The sequence below is a fragment of the Bubalus bubalis genome, chromosome 16 (genome assembly GCF_019923935.1).
Source record: "Bubalus bubalis isolate 160015118507 breed Murrah chromosome 16, NDDB_SH_1, whole genome shotgun sequence".
NCBI lineage: Eukaryota > Metazoa > Chordata > Mammalia > Artiodactyla > Bovidae > Bubalus > Bubalus bubalis.
The window spans coordinates 39746428-39773826 of NC_059172.1; the positions used below are offsets into that span (position 1 = coordinate 39746428).

General features: G+C 38.0%; 1 protein-coding gene across 4 annotated transcripts in view; it reads left to right on the forward strand.

Moving 5' to 3' along the window:
* The window catches only part of NLRP14 (NLR family pyrin domain containing 14), a 43548-nt gene that overhangs the window by 14707 nt on the left and 1442 nt on the right, over window positions 1-27399 (forward strand). For 2 of the 4 annotated variants that reach the window (XM_025266572.3, XM_044929455.2), the window contains exons 5-10: window positions 2268-2438; window positions 5052-5219; window positions 13252-13422; window positions 13842-14012; window positions 16352-16522; window positions 19118-19288. In XM_025266572.3, coding sequence (XP_025122357.2) covers window positions 2268-2438; window positions 5052-5219; window positions 13252-13422; window positions 13842-14012; window positions 16352-16522; window positions 19118-19288 — 1023 coding nt within the window. The remainder of the gene's footprint in view (window positions 1-2267; window positions 2439-5051; window positions 5220-13251; window positions 13423-13841; window positions 14013-16351; window positions 16523-19117; window positions 19289-27399) is intronic. The other 2 variants (XM_025266574.3, XM_044929456.2) reach the window with 2 other exon arrangements.

Sequence of the window (27399 nt, forward strand, 5' to 3'; positions counted from 1 at the left end):
GAGGGGAGGAGTTGTTTAACTGAGGTCCCAGAGCCAGGATAACCTTTCAGAATTGTCCCACCTTGAGACAAGGAGGCCAGGCACTGAAACCCCCTATTGACCAGTCACAGCTACTGGTGAGGAATGGGCAAAAATGTGCCTGCAGTTGCTGTCTTGGCCTGAGGGCAATCCCCAGAGAAGCACTTGGCTGAGCGCTTCCAGCAACTAGGGAATGAGTGTTTCAGTTCTCAAGGAGGGAGGCAGCACAGTGCTAACTTCCATCCACTATAATATATTCTTTTTAAAAAAATAGAGACCAGGAATTTCTTGCTGAACCCAGAGTGCATAGCTCATTTGTCTGGGCTGTTTCACTTTACTGACCTCACTCACCTTCCCTATTACCCTGATATAGTTTGGCCTTTGCATGAAAGATTTAGCCCTTTATCACCATAAATAGTGAGATAAGAAATAGTAGGTGCTGAAGGAGTGTTTTGAAAGACTAAATGCACCTTCAGCATTTTATGCATAATATTTTACCCTTTCTCCTTTCTCAAGTTACTTTTTCTAACTCTCTTGAACTATGGTATCAGTTCCAGATTTAATTGATTAAGGGCTTGGGGCTTCCCTGGTGGCTCAGAGGGTAACGCGTCTGCTTGCATTGCAGGAGACCTGGGTTCGATCCCTGGGTCGGGAAGATCCCCTGGAGAAGGGAATGGCAACCCACTCCAGTATTCTTGCCTGGGAAATCCCATGGACGGAGAATCCTGGTAGGCTACAGTCCATGGGGTCACAAAGAGTCTGACACGACTGAGCGACTTCACTTCATGTGGCACACAGCTATATAATCACAGAATATTTAACATGTTATCCAAGCTAATGCTGGTCAAAACCATATCTCAATTTATTTTTAAGAGTATAAAACTGAGATTCAGAGAAGTTCACCCAGAAAGTTACAGTTATCAGTTATTGATTCAAGCACAGATCAAATAATAGCTAACATTTGCTTAACACATACCCAGTATCCCTCTAAGTACCAGCTCATTTAGTCTCCAATAATCCTACGTAGGTGCTGTTATTTCCATTTTGCTTGTAAAAAACTGAGGTACCAAGAAGGAACATAACTTGATTGAGGTTACACATCTGATTATAGGTATTTGGTTTTCCAACTTTACCCAAGTTTTCTCATTGCCATTACATACAAATGTATTCTTCTTATAAGAACATGCATTCATTTGTCTTGGAACTGTGGAAGTAGGAATTGTAGGCTGGGATGCTATGACCTTTCTTGTCCTTAGGGAGTTGTGAGTAATCACCTGCAGTCAGTTTTCTTAATTCTGACTTCACAGTTCTACTTATAGAAGACATGATTGAACCCAGAACATTAGAATGTATTTTATGCCTAATAATAAGTATTAGGAAGGAATTCTAGCACCTGTATTGCTAGTCTTTGTGCTACTTTCCCCTCATCTATGTTATAGTGTTATCTGATACTAGAGTTGCCATTGTTGTGAAAATAAGAGACCGAGAATCCTGTGTTTTTTTTAAAGGAGACATTATAGGTGACCTCAGCCTATTTTATGACATAACTACATTGTAAACCTCACAAGAGCGGGATCTCTTGTTCACCATTTTATACATAGTATGCAGTAAGCCCTTGAATGTCTGAATGAATGATTTACCACCTCAATCTCAAATTTAAGTTTTCTCAAATTTAAGACCCTGAGTGATGTAGAGACCACCCCTCTGCAATGTCATTCATCCCAATTTAAGCAAGGCGTGGGGGAACCAATATATATTGAGTAGTGAAGTGGATCACTATATTGCCATTTCAAACTACGTAGTTTTTACATAAGAATTATTTTGAATTAAAGGCATCTGAGTTCCCAAAATTCCTTATTTGCCTAAAAGCAGAGCCTTCCAAAAGATCTCAGCTTTTTAAATTAGCTGTCATAAATCCCCTCCCCAGAGTAACTCTAATCTTGTCTTTGTGAAGGCAGCAGTTGGCACCACACTCAGACATTATTATCACCATCTTGATGCCACCACTTCAGGCTCTCCTCCAAGGGGCCCGTTTACCTTACCGAAAAGCCATTTGTTTTCCTATAAGTGCCCTTTCTCCCTCTGCCTTTCCTCTAGTAATTGAGGTATATAGACTCCAAATTCCAACCACTCTTTTGAGTTACTCCTAACTGAGTAGCAAAGGACACTTGTTTTCACTCAGTACCATCTTCTAAGAGTTGCCTGAGCGGAAACAGATTTGTTGGTCTTTTCTTTTTCTAACCATTTAGGCAAAGGGCTGGCAGTCACATTTTTCATTGGTGGCAAGACCTCTGTTCTGTGCTTCATACAAACGAACACTTGAGAGAAGTGATCTTGTGTCACAGCAACCTTGATGAATTAGCAATGAAGATTTTTAATCAAGAGCTAAGGCACCCAAACTGTGAACTACAAAAACTGCGGTAAGTCTGGCATGAGAACATGGAGTTCTTCTACTTTCTTTCTTTATCCCGCCTCCCACTCCTACCCGTTAGGGGGAACTAGTAGTAAACAGAAATTAAAATCTACTGCATAACATACTCTTAAGAACACCAGCTATGGGAACGTCTGGAGTTGTGGGAGCATAAGTAACTTTTTCTGGGGAAAACTGCACAGAGCGTAGAAGTGGTTGACCTGGTGTTTGAGGCTTGATTAGGAATTGTCTAGATAAAAAGGAACATAGAACTAAGGCATTCTACTCAGGTCAACAAAGCATTTTCAAAGATAAGTTCTGTTTTTTCCTCATTCAATACAGTGCACAGATGTTAAGTGTTTAGTTCATTAGGTTTGACAATTGCATACACCTTTGTAACTAATACCCAAAACAAGATAGAGAGTAATTCCCTCCCCTGGTAAAGTTTCCATGTAATCTTTTCTCTATTTACTTCTCTCACTCTGTCCTGGCCTAAAGGCAACCACTTTCTGACCTCTATGACATTAGCTTTGTCTGTTCTTGGAACTCATTTAGATTGATTCATGTGTTCATCTTATTTTGCTCAACAAAAGGTTTTTTGAAATTCATGTTATTGCATGTTTCAATCATTGTTTCTTTTAATTACTGATTAGCATTCCCTTGTAATGATACACTACAACTTGCTTACTCATTTTCTTGTTAATGGATCTCTGGATTATTTCCAGTTTATGGCTGTTATGAATAAGACTTCTATGAATATTTTGTACCAACCTTTTTTATGACATGTTCTTATCTCTTGGGCTAATACCTAAGGATGGAACTGTTAGCTCATAGATGTATATTTAACTTTTTAAAAAATTCCCAGCCAGTTCTTCAAAGTGGTTTTACCATTTTATAATTTTGCCTGCATCGTATATACATTCCAGCTGCTCCTCATCCTTGCCAACATTTGCTATTTCCTTTTCAAAATTTTTATATCTTCATTTTATTTTAGATACCCTACCACTTTTTTACATTTGCTTGTTCACATCTCTCTCTCTTGTCTGTTGGCTCCACCAGGAGCTGGAACCGATCCTATTTTTCCCTGTATTCAATGCCCATCAATGTGCCCAATGCCTGATTGGTGCTCAGTAATATGTAGTGAATGCTGAACAAATAATTGAGACTTGTTGCTTCCGTTAGCACTGGAGATGAATGTTGTTTTTTTTTTTTGGGAAACAGGCTTCCCTTTAAATATTTGCCTTAGAATCTCAAGTAGATGAAGTCTGGTCGTGCATATATTTATAAATGTTGTTGACATTTGCCCATATGTGATGATGAAGTAGTCAAGTCCTTTTCACTTACCTGCCTTCATCTCCCCCACAGTGACCCTTCACTGGGTGCCACCAACTCAGATCTCAACAACAGCTAATACTGGGGCGTCCCAGGTGGCGCCAGTGGTAAAGAACCTGCCTACCAATGCAGGAGACATAAGAGACATGGGTTTGATCCCTGGGTCGGGAAGATCCCCTGGAGGAGGGCATGGCAACCCATTCCAATATTCTTGCCTGGAGAATCCCATGGACAGAGGAGCCTGCTGGACTACAGTCCAAGGGGTAGCAAAGAGTTAGACACAACTGAGGCAACCCAGCATGCAGTGTCTTCTCTGGGGTTAAATGGCTCCCTCTTTTAGAATGCGAGAGTCTCTTATGGGGGATAACACCATAAAGATGGCTCTCAGTCTTTCTCACCTTAGTGTCACCTTACTTACTCAAATCCCTTTTCCCTGACAAGGGGATTGTACTTTCAACTTACATTTAGTGAGTGCATTAGGCACCTTTACTATATGATGATACCTAGCACTCTAAATGGGTATAAAGCTTTATTCTTTTGGTGTGCTTGGCTGGATGCGGGGTGAGGGTGAAGGGTGAGTGATCTGCTAAAGTGAAGGGAGATGATATCACAGGTTTCTGAACGGTTAGAAGTATGACTATACTGGGCATTTGGGGCCAGCAGTGGCACTGGAGGACCCAGTCTTAAGTCTCTGACAAAGTTAGGAGATGGAAACTTAAAAATTGGCTGATTTAACTTACTTCATATTTTGCTTTCCATCGTCTCTCTCTCTACACCTAACAAAGCCCATGAGATGACAGGAAATATTTTGAAAAAATGTGTTTTGCTAATTATGCATATCAAATAGTTGATATTAACTGTGAACTCACATTGGCTTATTTAAAGGATTAATGTTGTGAATTAATGTTGTAATGCAGTATTTGGAATAGCCCCAATAATATTTGGTCATCGTTCCTAAGACTAAAGAGTTAAAAAACAAACAAACAAAAAAAAACCCTCTTCTGCTTTCCTTATGTTACACCTTCTTATCCTTCAAGGTTGAAAAAAAAATTGAGAGTATTGGTTGTCAGGATATAATGGACATCTAAGTCATAACCCAGTCTTTTTCCTAGGCAGCATGCTGAATCCTGAGTATATGATCTTGACCTGGAATATGAGAAACCTAGTGTCAAATAAGAGATGGCAGAAATAGTTAGACAGTGTCTAAGAGCTGGGCTTGAAAAGAAAAGGATGTTGTAATCAGGGACAGAGATGATGATGTAATCTCTCCTGTATATTTTTTCTTCTGAAGGTTGAGATTTACTTCTTTCCCTGACATTTGTCAGGGTATCTCTGGTTCTTTGACTCACAATCAGAATCTGATACATCTTGACCTGAAAGGGAGTGATATAGGGGATGATGGAGTGAAGTCATTATGTGAAGCCTTGAAACACCCAGACTGTAAACTACAGAATCTAAGGTAAGTCATGAGTTGTGTGTGTGTGTGTGTGTGTGTGTGTGTGTGTGTGTTTATAATTGAGACTTTTGTCTGTCCAAATAGACTCTTACAGCCTGGACTTGCTATTCTTTGGGCTAACTTAAATTTACTTTCCTGATATGAAATAGCAGGGATTAATAGATTCAGGCTTCTTTCCTCCCGACGGGACCTACAACTCCTCCCACTTCCCCCACTGAAGAACTCCACTGTATAGTTCTGTGTGTCTCCATCTTCTAGTTCGGGGGAAAAAATGGGAACAGACCCAGAATTTGTAAGTTTTTCATATTTAAATGCAGGCATACTCACTGTATCTTTGAACTCTCACAGAAAAGAATGCACCAACAGTGGGTGGGGTGTACAATGCTATGGTGGACTAAATTTTTTAACTTAATTTTGGATAATGAATCCCCCTTACCTTATAACTGCAACACAGTGACCAGGTCAGAAAGTTGAGGAAGATCAGTGCAGCAGCTGTCAAGATACTTCCTAGCTTTCACACACTACTGACAGGCCTGACCTTCTTTACAAAAGTGAGAAGGTTAGCAATCATACTTGGTCTCCACATTGTGTAACAGGTTTCAAGGAAGATCTTATTTTCCAAGGAAAGGCACTTAAATCAACTTCTCACAAAATAAAAACAACCAAAAAAGAAAACCAAAAAATCATTACAGTAAGTTTTACCTTAGAAGTTTTTGAAATCCTTAGGTTCAGTTCAGGGGAGCAAGACTGAATCTTGATACATGAAGGGCCAAGGTAAGGCTGTATTTGTGGGGAGCAAATTATAATCTCTATGTGGACAAAAACAAGTGAAATCTGAAACAAGACCTTCTTTTTGACAAGAGGCAAAAATATCATTGGGATTTTTTAAAGTCTTACCAGTTTTTACGGGATGAAATTCACAGGATATCTGCAAAGTTTTTGGTTAATTCTTGACCATGTGTAGAGTTCAGTTGTCAGCAGGCCAGCCTAGGTAGGGTATTGGTTTTACCAACTACAAGGACATTTTAGGTCACTCTGAGGAAATTTCTCCTCTATCCAAGCATAAAACATATTAGCAGCAAAGAGTTGTTAAATGGAGGGAAAGATGTTTTCTTGTAGTGGGAGCCATGGAGCCAAGAAAAATGCCTTGGCACTTGACAGATCAGCAGGACGTGATAAGATTCCTTTCATCAGTTGGGATTTGAATAAGGCATTCCACTGATGAGCCCTGATGTAGGCCCAATTATTAGACTTTCAAATAGGAAACCATTTCTCCGAGTCAACTATTACAGGGCTGTTGCACCAGTGCGTAGAATGTTTGGAGGCAGAAGTCATCAGAGCTCTGTATATTGTCTAACACTGTATTCTGGAGGGCTGTTTGCTCAGTGTGGGTGGCCACTGGGGAGTAATCGGTCTCATAAACATTTCATATCATGAAATATTCCTAGGAAAAACTCCAGTTCTGTGTTTGCTTTAGGCCTCCTGTTATGAGAGTTAGAAACAGCTTGAGTGGCCACGATTGTCTAGTTTAGGCATAGATCATGCTGAGCTTAACATTTTAGAATTGCATTTTGATGTTTTACTCCCCCTGCTGAATGTAGATGATGTGGGCAGCAAAAGTGTTGATAAATTAGTGGGTCTTTGCCAGTCTGTTTCACCAAATATGATCCCCAATTGCTACAGGGACTTAGCAAATTTAGAAATAGTGTTTTAAAACAATTTAAACTGTAAAGAGACTCATATAACCCTTGCAAATAAACATATTGCAAAGGTACACACAATCACTAATTTTCATGTGACTATTTCACTCGGATGTTTACCAAAGGTTTTCCCCCACAAGAGGAGAAAGATCTTGTCTCCCTGTCTTAATAACTTCTTCCACATTGTGATAACAGGGTAGCTCTTAAAATATGTTGAACACATGGGAGGGGGAGATCTTGGACATGCATTTACTGCCTAATTGTGCCCGGAACCCTGTCTTACTTTGCCTATACTCTGCTCTTGTGGTTACAAGCAAGGTGAGGGAGCAATCATTGGTTCCACCAAACAGCCACCTGAAGAATGCCAAAATGGTATAAATGCAAAACACCCCTTAGTTCCCCAAAGGTTTTGAGTTAGAGGACTAACATTCTAGAAAGGGAGCATCTAAAATGGTTGCTAGAAGAAACTGACTAGTTGCCAAATATAAGCAGAAGGTACTTGAGAAGGTCAAATATCCACAGTCTTGGCTCTATTATTAAGTAGAATAGAATACTTTATAATATTAATAGGTAGAGTGCATATGGTCCAGTAGAAATGTTTACTTTTCCAGGCTTGAGGAACTTGTAGTTTATTACAATTGTTTACAGTCCTTAAGAGCTCAGAGCGTAATGAGTCATGATAAACATGCACAGACTTTGGCAAAGTGAGAGTATACACTTTGAAACTAGAAGTTCTGCCATCTGCATAGGTGATACAGCAGGCAGAGACTTGAAAACTACCAATTCTCTCTTCTCTCTTACAAAAATCTTTCATTCATCAGTTTTAATAAACCTTCATACGTATATTTATACAGCTTCATAATCACCCCAAATAAGGCTTAAATGAAGTATCATTTAAACATTTAAGCCCTAACTTTTAAAATGTGAATAATATGGGATATAAGACAACTCATTGATTTGGGGGAATTATTTGATCTATAAGGGAACTGTAAGATTTTGCTATATAATTTGAGTAATAGGAACAAGAAATGGTAACAGATTATTATAAGAATGTAATTTATTTTCTGTCTTTGAAGTTTAATTTCTGTATATGTCTTTAGATAATAAGCACACATTACTAATTCTTAAACTGTTACATTACTCTGAGCCTCCAAAATCAATGAGTAGGTTTAGAAAATATATTTGACATTAAGGATAGTATAATCACTGTTAGTAACTATGAATTTAGCAAAACAGTTTTATATCTCAAAGCTTGACCCAGATATCATGATGTTTATAATATTATGTTTCCAAGATTTATAAAATTATAATTTATAAAGATGTCATTTATTTAACTCATTTAAATAATACACACAGATTTACATTTATATTCTTTTAAATATTAGCATAATAATTTGATCTATAAGAGAACTGTAAGAGATTTAAGTTCTTTAATTTAGATTTATTGTTAAAGAAATGGAAAACCTTATGTGATAGAAAAAAACCACATGTGCATTTTTATTTCTCACTTTCATAAAATCAGGGAGAAGTCCCATAGACATTTTAAGTCTCAAATTTTGGACCAAATTAACTTATCCCATGATTTACCTTGCTTTAGAACAGGCGCATGAAGCCTATCCCACTAATGTAAAGGCCCTTTCTCTTGTGAGCATCATTTCCCTGGCACCTGTGGTACATTCAGCCCCTATGTGGGTAACAGACAACTTCCACAACCATTCTGCTTTAGCAACAACTCCATTCTGCTGTATCTCAATTTCTAGTTCATATCAAACAACTCATCTCACACTCAGCAACAACAAGAAATAACCTGCAAATTAAACAACATGCATTTTTAGAAAAGGAAAATACACTCAGACAGCTGTTCTGAGCTCCCCAAGAGTTCATGCTCTAGGACAGCAGGTGGTCCTCACCGAGGAATGGTGGCTTTCTTGGGTGATGCCTTTTGAGTGGCAGTTTTCTTACCATAATCCTGTAGCACAGGAGAGCTTAACTCCACTGGGTCTCAACTCATGAATGAAGCTGTAGCAGCTTCCATCAGATAAAATTCTACCCTGACCATCTCTTGAACTGAGATAACTTACTCTAGGAGTATAGATTCCTTCCTCTCAGTCCCATTGCCTAAGGACCATTTTATGGACTAGTGTCCCATGACAACTCATAAGAGCCACAAACAGCAATCAATAAGAACAACAAAAGAATAAAAATTATAATGTGCTTACTTTAAAGGGGCTATGGAAGTTTTCAGCCAAGGGCCTCATTTTAGTGGCAACATTAAGAGACTGGTTCTCCAGAAAGACCTAAAAGTAAGTTAGTGCATCTTCTCTGTTTTGCTGGTTCATTGATTAGGGATTAAGCATGGAGTCACAAACCTCAGCTCTCACCTTCCCTTTTGATTGAGTCACTGGTGATTGATATTACATATTAATAATAATAAGACAGGGCCTTCAAACTCTAGAAAAAATTATATATTTTTATTATTGTAATGTGAGATGAGAGTACTAATAAATCTTTTTCTGATTTAACAAAATTCTTTCAATATTTGTAACATTTAGGAATTCCAAAATACAATTTGAGTATTGAAAGAAAGATACATTATTATACAGGGCAATCAAAATTACAGACTTAAAAGCACTTAATGGTTGTTCTCACAAGACATAGCAACAATCTATAAGGTTCAGGTACCTTATAAGATTCCCTTGTTATGATAAAACAATAAAACACAGCAAAAATGTTCTTAGAAAATATTTTCTGATTTATGATACCATCTGCTTTTCTTTGCAGATGCAAGGGAAAGAGGGATCATTTTCTTTTTATGAGGCTGATATTTCATTCATCAAGCATTAGGAGGTCCATAGCTGAAATTCTATTAACTGGCACAAAGAAAAGAGATTGAGAAACTTAAACTTATAATATGGAAAAGATAAAAGCAAAATAGATTATGATTCTAAGGACCATTTTATGGACCAGTGTTCCATGACAACTCATAAGAGCCACAGACAGCAATCAATAAGAACAACAAAAGAATAAAAATTACAATGTTCCTACTTTAAAGAGGCTTTGGAAGTTTTCAGCCAAGGGCCTCATTTTAGTGGCAACATTAAGAGACTGGTTAATGGGACACTGGGGCATGTACTGTTTATATCTCCAGTCAGAAGCATTTTTTAACGTTTCAGTACCACTTCTATTTCTTGATTCATAAATGAGCTACATTTTGTTTCATGTCCAGCAAGTTATAGTGCCTGCTTTTAATTGGTAATTATTAGTTATTGCTCTTCAGGGTTCCCGCTCATATGTATGCTTGATCAAATTCAACAGGATTACAGTATTTAAAATACCCTATGTAAAGCAATGCATTTAGTATATCTCTGTCATATAATTTCCAGTATGTTCATTTAATCTAGGATTACAAGGGCTAGATATTCTACCTTTCGAACTCTTCTAAAACTTTCTATCATGGCAACACACATGATTGCAGCAATTATTTAGACTTAATTCTATACATTTAATTTTTAATCAGTGTGTACTGCTAGTTTTTTGGTTTTGTTTTCTTAAACTCACCTTTCTCACTGTATAAAATCTTAATTTTGATTCATTGCACCATTGGCTAACACAATTTTAAACTAATGTTTTCATGCAGCGTGTGTGAATGATACATATGCCGACTTCCTTTATATCCTTGGATTGCCTTCATAGATATTCAGCATATCTGGGTCTCAGGCCTCCACTCTCTTCTGCACACTTTGACTTAGCTACATCACTTTCTAACATCTAGGTTTCTAAAGAGAAGTCTGAGAATAATCTGCCACTTCTGCTGCACCTTCCCAGACTTTCTCACTAGTGTTCTCAGAATTTTTTCAAATTAGTTTTACATTTTGTTCCTTTCGACCCTGATGCTGGGAAAGATTGAAGACAGGAGGCGAAGGGGATGACAGAGGACCAGATGGTTGGATGGCATCACTGACTCAATGGACATGAGTTTGAGCAAGCTCCAGGAGTTGGTGATGGACAGGCAAGGCTGGCATGCTTTAGTCCATGGGGTTTGCAAAGAGTCGGTCACAACAGGGCAACTGAGCAACTGAACTGAACTTTTGAACTGCTGGAAACCTTTGTTTTTTCCCTGTCAGAAATGATTTCTTTAATTTTTTAAAATGACTTCAGGGCTCACTCTCTTGCATGTACTGTCTCTGTGTCTCTTTTTTAAGAGCATCTGATAGTCTTGAGAGTCCCTTGGACTGCATGGAGATCCAACCAGTCCATTCTGAAGGAGATCAGTCCTGGGTGTTCATTGGAAGGACTGATGCTGAAGCTGAAACTCCAATACTTTGGCCACCTCATGCAAAGAGCTGACTCATTGGAAAAGACCCCGATGCTGGGAGGGATTGAGGGCAGGAGGAGGAGGGGACGACAGAGGATGAGATGGCTGGATGGCATCACCGACTCAATGGACATGAGTCTGAGTGAACTCCGGGAGTTGGTGATGGACAGGGAGGCCTGGCGTGCTGCAATTCATGGGGTTGCAAAGAGTTGGGCACGACTGAGCGACTGAACTGAACTGAACTGATAGTCAATGGCTGTAGCTTTCTTCCTATATAATTCTTACTTTTGTAAGAATTACGTTTGTCCTCTTAATCTTTTATCCTCTCCTTCTAGGGGAGTTTCTTAGATTTATTTATGTTGATTTTTCTCTATTGTGTCAAATACAGATTTCAGTTCTCTGTTGTTTTTGTTTTTCCTTCGTTTTTGTTTTTTTGGTTGATTGAACCCATGTGAAGCATTCTCACTTCTGATGTGCTATTCTTGTTTCACAGAATCTGCATTGTCCTATACATTTAAAATGTAAAAGAAGCCTTTCTAAACATTTTCTTCTGTTTCCTAGTTTTGTTTTTTATACGTGTGCTTATTTTCTGTCCCTTAGTATAATGTATATTTTTCTGTTAAGCTTTAATATTTTATCCACAGATCCCATAATATTGGAATATCTTTTCTGTCTGGAAGAGCTCTATCCATACATAGTTGATAAGATTTCCCTTGTTTCCCTAACTGCCTGGTTGGCTGCAGATATAATATCTTTTTGCATTAATCTACTCAGGATCCCATAATAAAATACCCAAAATAGCACAGACTGGCAAGCTTGGAAAACACTATTTATTACAGTTCTGGAAGCTGGCAGGTCAAGATCAAATGCTGGCAGAGTTGGTTTCTGGTGAGGCCTCTCTCCCTTGCTTATAGATGGCTGCCTTCTTGTTTTGTCTTCACATGGCCTTTTTGAGCATGTACTCACTCCTGGTGTCTCTTCCTCCTCTTATGAGGACACCAGTTCTATTGAATTAGGGAGTCTACTCCTATGACCTCATTAACCTTAATTACCTCCTTAGAGGTCCCATCTCCAAATACTGTCATCCTGGACAGGGAACATACAAATTTGGGGAGTGCAATTCAGTCCATAACAACTTTTCAGAACAAACTGAGGTTTTTCAGCTTTAGGTCATGTTCTAGGTCGTCCACTAAGGACTAATTCTGGACTGAGGAGGGAGCTGCTCCTGTTCCTACCTCTCTGTACCCTGATTTTGATGTAGAGATCCAATTCTCAAGGGACTCAAGTTGATAAGTCCTTGATTAAAGGGAATAAGTGGAACAAGTACAAGTTCCAGGAATGCTACTGCCTGACTCTGCTTACAAATAGCTGATATTACTCTTGGCCATGTTTAAAGCCCAAGTTGTATGTAAATATGAGTCTCTAAAAATAAGTGCTCTACATGCACTTATTACTTTCTTGTTTCCCTTCCTCTTTTAAGAAATACTTAATTTTATTTCTAATTTACTTCTTATTTTCACTATTAAGGACAGGGTTATTCAGAAAACACAGGTTGGCTGCCATGAATAAATGAAATCTTGACAGTAGTTTATGCTTGGTTCAGCTTTCGCCCCTGGTTTCCTGCCCATCTCAGTTCTGTTTCAGAAGTCAAAGTGTGCAAGGAGGATAAGGAGGATACAGCCATCCTTCCGTCTACCTTCTTCATGTTGTTGTTAAAAGAAATTCCTCCCAGATAAAAAAAACAGATTATTATTTAAAAATACTCTTTTGAATGCTTTCATACATATTTTGTAAGGAATTGGGGAGGTAGGGATGGGAGAGACAAGCTTCCTCCCCTCCCCTTCCTAACTGTCTGTCAGAGCCCTGTGCTTCAGATAAATCACTCTCATTCTGTGTAGGGAAGCTGGGTTTTCAGAACAGGTCCCAAAGACCGGGAAACCACACCCTGTGGCTGAGTGAGTTGGGGTTATAATTCCTCTCTGAGGAGTGGTCATTTCTATTTTTCTGTATCGTTTTCCAGCTTGGAATCCTGCGACCTAACTACGGTGTGTTGTCTGAATATCTCTAAGGCTCTTGTGAGAAGCCAGAGCCTGTTGTCTCTGAATCTGTCAACTAATAATCTATTGGATGATGGAGTGAAGCTGTTGTGCGAGGGCTTAATGCATCCAAAGTGTAACCTGGAGAAACTGTCGTGAGTCTTTCTGTACTGTTTTCTACAGAGACATTTTGTTCAGTTTTTTTTGTAACTTATAATTATGAACTGAGTGGGGAAACTGGGTCTTGACATTAATTGGCTCATTTGTCAATCCTGGATGACCTCCTCCTCCTACCTCCTTCCCCCTTTCACTTGACTTTTAGACGTTTCTTTTGTTTATGATAGAGGTCTTATTTTCATTCTTTTCCAGGCTTCTTCTCTGTCCTCTTGTATTTTGTTTCACCATATCTTGTCCATGGCTGCAATGGAATTCATGATTTAAGTAGGTTTGATGAGGTTGCTTCTATAGTAGAGATGTAGAGGTTGTTAGTACCAGCTAACTTCCCTCTAAAAGGGGAGAGAAGCATGCACTTTGGGACTTGACTGACCCCTCTTCATCTGTGTTTCTGCTTCAGCTTAGAAAGCTGTGGCCTCACAGTAGCTTGTTGTGAGGATCTGTCTTTGGTTCTCATCAGCAACAAAAGGCTGACACATTTATGCTTGGCGGACAACATCTTGGGAGATGGTGGAGTAAAGCTTATGAGCGAGGCCTTGAAACATCCACAGTGCATTCTACAGAGCCTAGTGTAAGTGTCTACTAGTTTTTAAAATATATATATAGTTATTGTTATTTACTTGGCCGTGCTGGGTCTTAGTTGTGGCATTCGGGATCTTCGATCCTCATTGCAGTGTGTGAACTCTTAGTTGCAGCTTGTGGGATCTAGTTCCCTGACCAGGGATCAAATCCAGGCTCCCTGTGTTGGGAGTGCAGAATCTTAGTCCCTGGACCACTAGGGAAGTCCTAGTGCCTACTAGTTTTCATCATTCCCATGTAATAACATTTTGAAATATATTTAAACTAGGGAAATATTATGGACATGTTATGTCCCTTGCTTTTTCCCTGTTGTCTACAATGATGAAGATGATGAGGGTGATGATATTAATAATTGCCATTTATGGTGACCCTACTCTGTGCTGGGCCCTGTGCAAAATTTGTTTAACCTGCACAGAAGTACCCATTGGTGTCAAATTGGTCACCTGGGTTCTAAGTGCCTCACTGAATAGGTGAGGATTGTGAGGCTTAGAAAGGTTATGCAACTTGCATAATGCTTACAAGAAAATGATGTATTTAGAATTAAAGTCCACCCATCCAACTCTATATTCTGGGCTCTAAACAGTTAAGTATGTATCACTACCATTAAACAAAGACAGTATTCCATGGTGTGGCTGGGTTATGATGTGACAGTACTGTTCATTGCTGTTAGGTAATGTGAGAAGTACGTGAGTTCGTGTTGCTGCATAGGACGAGAGAAGACAACACTTCAAAACAATGATTTTGTTTGATTTTTGGTCAGCTCACAAGGCACCCACTTATTGAGCTTTTTCACCTTTCCAATTTGCTTCAAATGCTGAATGACCATAGAATGGTGGACATTGGACAACTTCTCATGTAGTTGTTAAGAGGATCAGCTTTGATGATTGCCAGCCACTATGCTCCTCATCTTCAAGGCTCTTGTCGCCTTTGCACAAACTTCTTGAACCACCACTGCACTGTACATTCATTAGCAGTTCCTGGGCCAAACGTGTTGTTGATGTTGTGAGTTGTCTCTGCAGCTTTATGGTCCATTTTGAACTTAAATAAGAAAATTGCTTGAATTTGCTTTTTGTCTAACATCAATTCCATAGTCTAAAATAAATATAAAATAACCAGCAATTAATAAGTCATTAGCAAAAAAAACATAAAGAAATGTGCATTAAAAAGATGTCTAACATAATCACATTTATTTAAGAATGTATTCCAATATCAAATGGCAAATTTCACCAATGCAAAACCCGCAATTACTTTTGCACCAAGCTATACAAGATTCTTTATCAATATTAATTAGTTGAAAATAACTTTAAAAATTATTTGTGTTGAACATCTTTTCAAATTTTTTCGTTTCTACTATTCTAGAAATTTCCTCTTCCTAGGCTTAGCTTTTCCCTGATTTTTTTTTTGTTATATCTATTATGGTTATTAATGTCACATATACATTATCACTATTATTTTTATATATTATAAATAACCTACCTGTTGTATTTCTAACTTTCTTTATGGTTATTTTTAGAATATAGAAGTTTAAAACTTTCGTGATGCTGAATTATCTTCCCCTTCATGACTTAATAGAATTGTTTAATACATTTAAAAAAAACCCACTTCTCTTATCTTTTCAATACTCATTATGGCTTGTGAAAGTCAGCCTGCCAGGCTCCTCTGTCCATGGAATTCTCCAGGCCAGAATGCTGGAGTGGGTAGCCACCATTCTCTTCTCCGGGGGATCTTCCCAACCCAAGGATTGAACACAGGTCTCCCACATTGCAGGCGGATTCTTTACCATTTGAGCCACCATGGCTTAATTTTTAACATTTATTCCAAATTAATTTTGTCATAAGATTTAAATTTACTTTGCCCTACATATTAGGGGACATTAAATGTCCCCTACATAAAGTAAAGGACATTAAATGTCCCTAAATCATTTATGGCATAATGTATCTTTTCCCTTCTGATTGAAAATGCCACATGTAATATGTACAGAAAGTCCTTAATTATGATTTCTCCCATTCTACTCCATTTGCCTGCTCCTCTGCTCCACAGAGCTACTTCTGTAATAGGACACTATATTCATGTACAAGGTAGGGAAGTTAGCATGGTCTTTTTAGTAAGAAAAATTCTGAAGAACAAGAATTCAGTTTGAAGCCAAATTTGGCACAAACCTAAGGATCCCAAGTGAGACAGCCAAAAAGGCAATGAGGAAGGGGAGGGTATTTGATCTGAGATAGATGGAGGGTTGGCAAGAAGATAGGGGATTAGAAACCTCTTCAAAGATGTATAAATCTAAGTAGTAGACCAGTGATTCCATCTTTCCTCACGTTGTCCTTCCCACAGGCTGAGGCGCTGCCATTTCACTTCACTCAGCAGTGAATCTCTCTCAACCTCTCTCCTGCACAACAAGAGCCTGATGCATCTGGATCTGGGGTCAAACTGCCTACAAGATGATGGAGTAAAGCTTCTGTGTGATGCCTTTCGGCATCCAAGTTGCAATCTTCAAGACCTGGAGTAGGTGTTCTGTGACCTTATTTTTGTGTAGCTTTAAGTACTGTGAGGGCAGGGAAGATGGAAAAAGAAAGTCTGAGAGCAGAGTACCTGTCAGAGAAGAATACACAGCCAATTCTCTCTCATTCTGCATGAGAAAAGCTGGAGGAGTCTATTCATCACATTTTTGTTAAACAATTACTGCAGTAATTACATCAACTTCCCTCATTCCCTCGGTTAGGGAGGGTCAGAGACATCAGGTTGATCTGTGTGTAGCCGTTTCATTTTTGCCTTGGTTGTGCTTCAGGGAGTCTGTTGTGTGTCTTCTACCCAAATCCAGGAAGCTGAATTGTGCTTTACTAGTTTTTCTTTCTTAAACTCAGGTTTATACTTAAGTCAACTTTGAAAGAAACTGGGAATGAAGTTTTCAAGAATATCCAAGAATCCAATCATTCTTAAGCAGCAACCATTTTTAATTCCATCATAGCCTGTTTTACTCTAGGAGTGGGTACACAAACATTATATGTGTATGTATAATTGGGATTATATGACTTTGAGGTTTCCTTTTTACATGATCGTATTTCAGATAAATGTAGTATTTCATTTAAATACTTACATACAATTATCTATTTATTTTAGTGGCTACATAATACATAATATTTCATTAGGTAAATATTGTGGCTCAAGTGAAGCAAGATAAGACATGTCACTTAGAAATCTCACTTTCCCACTAGGGCCTCCCATGGGACTAGTAGCCTGGGTGAGTCATTAAGGGTCTAAGCCCAACACTGTTTTCCTAGAACTATAAACTGAATATCGATGGTATACCTAGAAGTGTTTGGCCAGATTGGATTGACTTATGATAACCAAATTTTCAAATGAGTTTAATAGTTGATTGTCATTTCTATAAACCCTGAGGTGATTGAACTCTTGGATTCAATAAGTACCTGTACTTCCTCTGAGAAAATGTATATGATATGGGTTACGATGTGATTTTCTGGTTTCTTTTATTATTATTCACCTGGAAGACAGAAATTTACCTCATGGATTTTATCATTAAATCCTGTGCCTTCATTTCAGCTACATAGATATAATTTCTATGTGGCCTATGCACACAAGATGTTTGCTTAGCCTGCTTTTTCTCCTAAGCACTGCTATAAACACATAGACAAATTTGTGCTTCCTTAGCCACTTTCAAAGCCTCTGCAGGCATGCCTATTCTCTCAACCAATCTTAACAGATATGAGCTAGATGCTCAGGGGACTAAAGGCTATCTCTAAGGTTATGCTCTTGTCCTAAGGTAACTTGCAAAGTGCTGACAGCAGGGAAATAAATATAAAGCCAATTATAATAGATTCCAATGTTGTTATAAGGATGTGGCAAAAGTCCCAAGGAGCGAGGAATGGGACAGAGGAAACATTTAATTTAGGCTTGAAAGATAAAGAGGATTTTGTTATGTGCAGATATTCTAGGCAGAGAGAAAAGATGGGGAATGCAGATAGATGTGATATATTTGGGGTAGGGTAAATGAAATTAAAAGACGCTTACTCCTTGGAAGAAAAGTTATGACCAACCTGGATAGCATATTCAAAAGCAGAGACATTACTTTGCCAACAAAGGTCCGTCTAGTCAAGGCTATAGTTTTTCCTGTGGTCATGTATGGATGTGAGAGTTGGACTGTGAAGAAGGCTGAGCACCGAAGAATTGATGCTTTTGAACTGTGGTGTTGGAGAAGACTCTTGAGACTCCCTTGGACTGCAAGGAGATCCAACCAGTCCATTCTGAAGGAGATCAGCCCTGGGATTTCTTTGGAAGGAATGATGCTAAAGCTGAAACTCTAGTACTTTGGCCACCTCATGTGAAGAGCTGACTCATTGGAAAAGACTCTGATGCTGGGAGGGATTGGGGGCAGGAGGAGAAGGGGACGAGAGAGGATGAGATGGCTGGATGGCATCACTGACTCGATGGACGTTGAGTCTGAGTGAACTCCGGGAGTTGATGATGGACAGGGAGGCCTGGCGTGCTGCGATTCATGGGGTCGCAGAGAGTCGGACACGACTGAGCGACTGAACTGAACTAAACTAAATGGATGTGTATGGTTGGAAAATAGGGTGGGGACAAAATATGGAAAGAGAAAGGCCAGATTGTGAATGCTCTTGAATGTCCTACAAAGGACTTGAAGGAAGTACCTTTTTGTATGTGGCTTGCTTCTTTCTTCGTTGGAAACAATACTTTTAGATTCTTTAACCACATTTTAATTTCAAAAATATATTAGGAACCGAAGGCATAGAGATCTGTGGATTCCTCAGGAAAGTTTTATTTGATCCTTTTTTTTTTTTTTGGCAGAGGTAGAAATAAGTGTTTATACCCTTGACTTGGGAAGCTTACTAGAAAACAATCTATTTGTGGGAGAAAGCAGTTTTACCTGTTGGTTTTTTCTTGCTTACTAAGCAATCCCATTTGTTTTTAGTGGTTTAACATTAGACCTTCCCATGTGCATCCTAGGTTATAAATAGAAAAGGCTTAGGGAAAAAAAGGCTCCCCTGGGCGTGCCTTCCAGGAATAAACTAATAAAGCCTCACTACTGAAAATCTCACTTCTCTTTTTTATTTCTCACAGATTGATGGGCTGTGTTCTCACTAGTGCATGTTGCCTGGATCTGGCTTCTGCTATTTTGAACAACCCAAACTTGCAGAGCCTGGACCTCGGGAACAATGACTTGCAGGATGATGGAGTGAAATTTCTGTTTGAGGCTTTGAGACATCCAAACTGCAATATTCAGAGGCTTGGGTGAGTTCGGTTTTCCTTAGGAAAATGATACCTGTTTGGTGGCTTGTATACCTAGAAGAAATTTAGTATATGCAGAGAGGATGAAAAATTAATGGGGCTAGAAGGTAAATTATTTTCAAAAATGAAAATCTGAATTTCATATATATAAATCGGTGTATTACATGTTATTAGTATAGAAGCCACACTTCACATTTCTTTGTGTCCCCCTTAGTGCTTTGGACACGGTATATATTAAGTAAATAGTGCTTAATTTAAGTCTTCTATTATCCTTCAGATATTCCATCTGTCCTTGAATTAATTTTTCTTAGTAAATCAAAGGTTTTACTAATCATTTTCTACCTGGAAAAATGCTGTCTGTGGTCTCAAGGAGGTTGTAATCTAACAAAATCTCATCCTATGTTCTGAGTACTTTTTATGTTGAATAATGTTTAAATTTTCATTTTCTTTAAATCTTGAACGGAGTGGTATTGGCTAGTACATTTTTACTTACACAGCATAAATTATTGACCTCTGGGTCAAGAAATTTGCTCTACATATGGAAAGCCTAGACACTATGATATAGCTTCCTGGCTCTTCTAAGAAAGTGTTGCTTTTTCTGTGTTTCCATTGACAATTTACAAATACACACACACATACAAATACATATAAATTATATATATATATATTTCACAATAATTATGATATTACTTCTGGGTCTGACTTTTGATTTTATTCTGCCTGTTTTAGCCAGTCAGGGTTTACTGCCTCCTGCCGGGAGAGTGGGGTCCTATCAGAGACAGAGGACTTGATTACTCAGAGGATAGCCACATAAGCATCGGGCATGTTTGTTGGCAGTCTCCCTTGCGTCCCAGATCCCACAGGGTCGATGTGGAGGACTCGATGGATGCCTGCGCAGGCAGTTGCTGCATTCCAGGAGAGGAGCGTTGAGTTTGGGGGACCCATCATTTCATAGTAAGCAGGGAGCAAGCCTGCCCTTTGTCCTGGAGGGAGACATTTCTTCATCCCTCCAGGTTGCTCACTGCACACACATCCCAGGAAACGATCTGATAAAGTGTTGTCAGGACCTTGCATTGCTGTCAGTAAAATATGTAGGAGGGTGACATAGCCATAGAAGAATGTCTCCCAACAATTTCCAACAATTTTTCTACACAACAGAAAAAGTTTTCTACAGAAGTCTTGGCTTCTGGTGAATTTTCGCACCGATAGGCCACTCCACTGGCCACTCTAATTAGTCAGACCAACAAAGGCTGGGCCCAAATTTGTTCAGTTTGCCTCTATGCCATTTAATTAAGGTCACTATCAACAGGACTCCAGCACAGGATGAGGCCAATTTGCAGTATTGATTTAAAACATGCCCCAGGGCCCTGGGCTTTGCCAGCTGAGTAACAATAAAAGGAACAATGTGTCCAATTTTCGATTATGATTCAAGAAAGGGAATTTAGAATGACTGCTGCTCCTGGTCTCATTGGCAGTAAATACAGGAGGCAAAAGATGGGCCAGAAGCAATGCTTTCACCGTTAAAGAGCCATTCAGTGGTCTGCACTCCCCACATGCAAACATGTAACCTGAAGGTGCACAGGTGGCTCCAGTGTGGGGTCTGTTGTTACATTCGATTTGGGTCACCATTGCCTTGCTTTGGTTGTATCGGGCAGGCAGTGCCACTGAGGAGTTACAACTGTGGCATAATCTAGGCTGTTCCAGCATTAAGAGAATCTTAGTGAATTTGCATCAGACAGATTGAAACAAGTTCATACCAGTTGCCCCGTGAAACAGATCTTACATTTAGGGTCTGCCTTTGATGGCCGCAGGCATAACAGAATAGTTGAGGACCTGCCATGTCCATGTGAAATTTTCTGTTTTCATAGCATGTAGACAGGCATGACAACTGGGCAGTGGGTCCGGGTGCCAGCTGCTGCTTGACTCAAGCAAACCACGTAATTTGTCAGGTGGTGGTGTTGCATCCAGGGTGACAAAGAGAACCATGGTGGTTCTTCCCTCTTCCTGAACCTCTCAGGTTCTAAGGTGTTCCTTCTCCAGGTATTAGTGTTGTTAGTCTTCCTCCCAGTCACGAACTCGGTGTGCCCCACCCCAGTGTCTATAACTTCACTTTTTCTCTAATCATCCCCCACCAGCACCAGGCCTTCAGTCCAGAGGGATCAGGCAGGAGAGGAACAAAAGCAATTTTACAGTATTTATAGAAACCCGTTATATCTCACATCTTGGCTTGTTGGGGAGTTGTCCAGCATTGTACTCAACCAAACGATTGTTATTTTCACGAGCCATGGCCTTGTCAATCCAAAAGAGAATCCAGGTATCTGATCTGAATTAAGTTTGAATCCCAAAGTCCTTTTTTGGCTGACCTGCCACCTGGAGGGTGTACCAGTCAGGGTCACCTGGAGTTGCTTTAAGGGAGAGAAAAGCATCATGACCAAGAATGACGAGAATATAATCCTGAAACTTCAAAATAGTATTTTATAGAAGCTGCCATCCCTTTCATCCTAATCATTACCCAAGAGGTAGCCAAAGAGAGATGAGCATTTCAGGGGATTGTCACATTTAGTGACTAAACTGTCCCTCTAAGGAATGTAGACTAGGAGTTAGTGAGGGATGTCGAGTCAGTAATCTTTCTTATTTAATTTTGAGGGGCAGTCCAGAGATATTTTATTTTTTTTGCATATCTGAAAATATCTTAGTTTTCTGTGAACTTGAATGAACACATTTGGTTTTCTTCATAATATTTGGGTTATCCTCTTAGAGTTCTGAAGAGTCCACTGCCTGCTAGCATTGAATCTGGTTGTAGAAAAGTCTGAAATCAGTTGGTTCGTCCCCTTTAATATCCTTACTGTTCTAAAAAAAAATGGGGGAGGGGGACTATATATCCTTTGAATTTTTCCTTTGGCCTTTGTTGAATTTTCTTTAATAATATTTTTCTGGGGAAACGGTGTGCCATTAAGTATGTAGATTGTGCTTTTTTTTTTTTTTTGGTAGGCTTTCCTATCTTTATCTATTTGACTTAATTTTTTTTCAGGATTACTAACTATGCTTATGTTGGATCTCTTTTGTTTTTCTGTAATTATGGATAATTCTTTATCTATATTCTTTAATCTTTTAAAACTCACTCTTCTTTTGCTGGATCTTTCTAACTCATGCTACATATTCCTAAGTGTATTTTTAGCAGTTGTGACTTATTTTAATGTGGGCTTCATTCTATAATTTTTTTCTTCTGTTACTTTTAAGCTCTGTCAAATCATATTTTTTAAATTTTATTTATAAAATAAAATATACAGAAAAGTAAATAAAACTAATGTTTTTTAAAAAGGAAATATGTAACAATCATGGTCAGGTTCACATATTGAATTTTCCCAGTAAACTAAACTCCCCTCAGTTACCCCTCCCAAATCACAACAACAACTCTCCTGTTCAAGAAGTAAACATTGTCTTGACTTTTATAGCAGTAATTTGTGTTTTCCTCTGTAGATTTATATAATATATGTAATCATAAACAATATATTTGAATTTTGCTTATTTTGAACTTCTATACAGGGAATCATACTTTATTCTTTTGTGTAATGATTTTTTTTTTTTTTTTTTTTGCTTAATGTTATGATTGTAAGAGTCATCTAGTTGTTTCATGTGGCTGTTTTTACTCATTTTTATTGCTATGAAAGATTCCAATGAATGACCATACTACCAACTATTATTGCTAACCTGAAACAAATGGACTGCCAGATATTTCTCTGGCAAAAATGGATTTATTCAGGATCCGCAGAGAATTGTAATTTGGGCTCTGCAACCATGATGAGCCATGTGCAAGTCTCTACATGGCAGGGAAAGGAGACCGTGTTTACAGAGAGGAAAAGGAAGCTGGAGGGCTACAGCAAACTAAGAGTCTGGCTTTTCACTGGCTGAGTCCTTGCCAGGAAAGAAGTTCTTGTTGGGCTGCGCTGTCTTTGCAGGGTGTGAGAGCTCCCCCTTCTGGTCTCCCAACTCTATTTAATTGAGGTTTGTGTTTATTATAGGTTTCTTCTGTGCTGTGCTGGGCTTAGTCGCTCAGTCTATTTTGTTGGTGGACTTTTGGATTGTTTTCTTTAATGATTAGTGCTGCTATGAGTATTTTAAAACATGAATTGTAAGACAGGTATTTACACATTTATCTCCAGTAAATAATGTCTGACGCTTTGCGACCCCATAGACTGTAGCCGCCCAGGGTCCTCTGTCCATGGGATTCTCCAGGCAAGAATACTGGAATGGGTTGCCATTTCCTTCTCCACAGGATCTTCCTGACCTAGGGATCTAACTCGGGTCTCCTGCATTGCCAGAGGAGTTCAAAGGCTACCCACTCCAGTATTCAGGCCTGGAGAATTCCATGGACTGTATACTCCATGGGGTCTTAGTGTTGGACACAACTGAGCAACTTTCAATTTCACTTTCTTTACCACTAGCACCACCTGGGAAGCCCATTTTAATACATGGATTGTAAGACAGGTGTGTACACATTTATCTACAGTAAATAATTAGGAGTGGAATTATTATATTATCGGGAATATCTCCAAGGATTACACCCATTATGCTACCACGGGCAGCGTGTAAGAGTTCTTGTTACTCTATCTTGTCAATTTTGTCAGACTTAATTTTTAAAATTTTAGCCAATCAAGTGTGGTCTTAGCATAAGACTGTGTAGAACTAGAATTATTTCTTCCTTGAACTTGGCAGAAATTTCTGGTGAACTTCTGGCAAGTGATGTTAGCCATTTCATCTGAAATTTAAAACTTACTGGCAAGGGTCTGTTATTATCTGCTTAATTTCTAAGTCATATTTAGTGTTTAGATAGCCATGTTTCATTAATTACTATATTTTTCTATTTTTGTTGAGTTAATTTTGCCATTATTTTTTATTTGGATGTTTATCTCATAAATATTTACTTCTTTTCCAATAGACTTCATTAAGTCATTAAGTTCATCCTACAAAATTTGATATTATATGTGGTATTTTTACTTTTGAGTTTAAAATATTTATGATTTTTTTCTTCAACATATGGATTATTCTAAAATGTACTACTTCATTTTCAAACATAAGAAGGGTTTCTTATTATCTTCTTATATTTAACCTCTGGCACTGTAGTCTGAGAATATACTCTACATGATTTCAGTGTTTAAAAAGTTGTTGACACTTGTTTCATGGCCCTTATATAGTCAGCTTTTAATGTGTGTTCCATAGTGCACTTGGAAAGATTATGAAGAGTTGTGAGTTGCAGTATTTTATATTGGTTAAGATTGTTAGTTCTGTTGTTTAAATCATTTGGTATTTTTAATGATTTTTTCCAGATAATTCTATTATTGTGAAAAATATGTTAAAATCTCTGCTATAGTTACAGATCTGTGTATTTAACTTTGTAGTTCTGTTTTTATTTTCTATATTTGAGACTTTTATTAGTGACCACAAATTTAAATTATTTCCTGATGAATTCTTGATAGTGTTTTATATCTCATAATGCTTTTATTCTTATAATGCTTTTATGTCTTATGTCTCATATGCTTTTACTATAAGGTTTGTTTTTTGTGATATTTATGTACCTTGTGTCATAATTATTGGGACTGTTGCCCCACCACATTTAATGTGTGTTTCATGTAGACAGTAACTGAAAAACATTATATACCCAGCACCTATATAGGCATTCAAATGTTGAATAGCTAGATGAACAGAAGGTGAAAATTAAAATTAGTTGGTATAGGGTGATCATCAGTTCCAGAAGGTTGAGTTTAACATACTTCATCAGTTCATGGTATTATATATATTTTTTCTTTTTCTTTTACAAATTTTTTATTGAAGTATAGTTGATTTACAGTGTTAATTTCTGCAGTACAGCAAAATGACTCAGTTATACACATTTATGTATTTCTTTTTATATTCTTTTCCATTATAGTTTATCCCAGAATATTGAATATAATTCCCTGTGCTATAGAGTGGGACCTTGTTTATCCATTCTGTATGTAGTAATTTGTATCTACCAACCCCAAACTCCCAGTGCATCCCCTACGCACAGCCTCCCCTGTGGTAACCACAAGTCTGTTCTCTGTCTGTGAGTCTGTTTCATAGATAGGTTCATTTGTGCCATATTTTAGATTCTGCATATAAGTGATATCAGAAAGTGTCCTTCTCTTTGACTTACTTCACTTAGTATGATAATCTCTGGATCCATCTATGTTGCTGCAAATGGCATTATTTCATTCTCTCTTATGACTGAGTAGTATTCCATTGTGTATATATACCACCTCTTCTTTATCCGTTCATCTGTTGGTGGACATCTAGGTTACTTCCATGTCTTGACTATTGTAAAAAGCGCTATTATGAATAAAGGCGTACATGTATCTTTTCAAATTATAATTTTGTCTGTATATATGGCTGGGAGCAGGATTGCTGGATCATATGGTAATTCTATTTTTAGTTTTCTGAGGAACCTCTCTACTCTTTTCCATAGTGGCTGTACCAATTTACATTCCCACCAACAAGGTAGGAGGGTTCTCTTTTCTTCACGCTCTCTCCAGCATCTATTATTTGTAGAGTTTTAAATGATGGCCATTCTTCTGTTGTCAGGTGGTACCTCATTGTAGTTTTGATTTGCATTTCTCTAACAATTAGCCATGTTGAGTATCTTTTCAGGTGCCTGTTGGCCATCTGTATGTCTTTGGAGAAACGTCCATTTAGGTCTTCTGCCATTTTTTGATTGGGTGGTCTTGTTGTTGTTGAGTTGTATGAGCTGTCCGTATATTTTGGAAATTAAGTCCTTGTTGGTCACATCATGTGCAAATATTTTCTCCCATTCTGTAGCTTGTATTTATATATATACATACATATATATATATATACACACACATACACATATACATACATACATACATACACACACACACACACACACATATATAGTTTCCTTTGCTGTATAAGAGCTTGTAAGTTTAAGTCCCATTTGTTTATTTTTATTTCTATTGACTGAAGAGGTTGACCAAAAAAACATTGGTACAATTTATGTCAAAGAACGTTTTGTTTATGATCTCTTCTAGGAATTTTATGGTGTCTTGTCTTATATTCAAGTTTTTAAGCCATTTGAAGTTTATCTTTGAGTATAGTGTGAGGGTGTGTTCTAATCTCATTGATTTACATGCAGCTGTCCAACTATCCCAGCATCACTTGCTGAAGAGACCATTTTTTTTTCTTATTTTGTATTTTTGCCTCCTTTGTTGAAGATTAATTGACTCTAGGTGTGTGGATTTATTTCTGGGTTCTCTATTCTGTTCAATTGATCCAGTTCGTGGTATTTTATTATCCTTATTTTATGCAAGGGCCCTGGTTGGTTGATTAGTTGGTTAATTTATCTCCATTAACTATGTCTCCTTTCCATTTATAGGCAGTTTACCTAGTTTTTTTGAAATATGTCATAGAATTGTATTACCTTATAGAAGATGTAATGTTTTGGGGCTTCCCTGGTGCTTTTAGGTGTATACATTTTTTTTTGCATAACTGGCATGGTGCCATTTACCTTACCCATTTTCCATAATTTCTTTAACATACACATGACATTTTTAAAAATATTAAAAAATTCTTTTTCATTATGGTTTATCACAGGATATTGAATATAGTTTTCTGTGCTATACAGTAGGTCCTTGTTGTTTATCCATTCAATATATAATAGTTTGCATCTGCTAGTCCCAAATTCCAAATCCAACCCTTCCCCACCTCCACTCCTCCTTGGCAACCGCAAGATTGTTCTCTATGTCTGGAGTCTGTTTTATAGATAAGTTCATTTGTATCATATTTTAGATTCCATTTATAAGTGATATCATATGGTGTTTGACTTCACAGTATAATAATCTCTAGTTCCATCCATATTGTTGCAAATGGCATTATTTCATTCCTTTTATGGCTGAATAATATTCCATTGTATATATGTACCACATCTTGTTTATCCATTCCTCTGTCCATGGACATTTAGTTTGTTTCCCTGTGTTGTATACTTGGACTTGAACACTCAATATCATATTTCTAAAATCTACTTATGTTGCTGTGTTTTTAATTCTAAGGATTCAGTTGCTTCAGTTTTCCTTGGTGTGCTT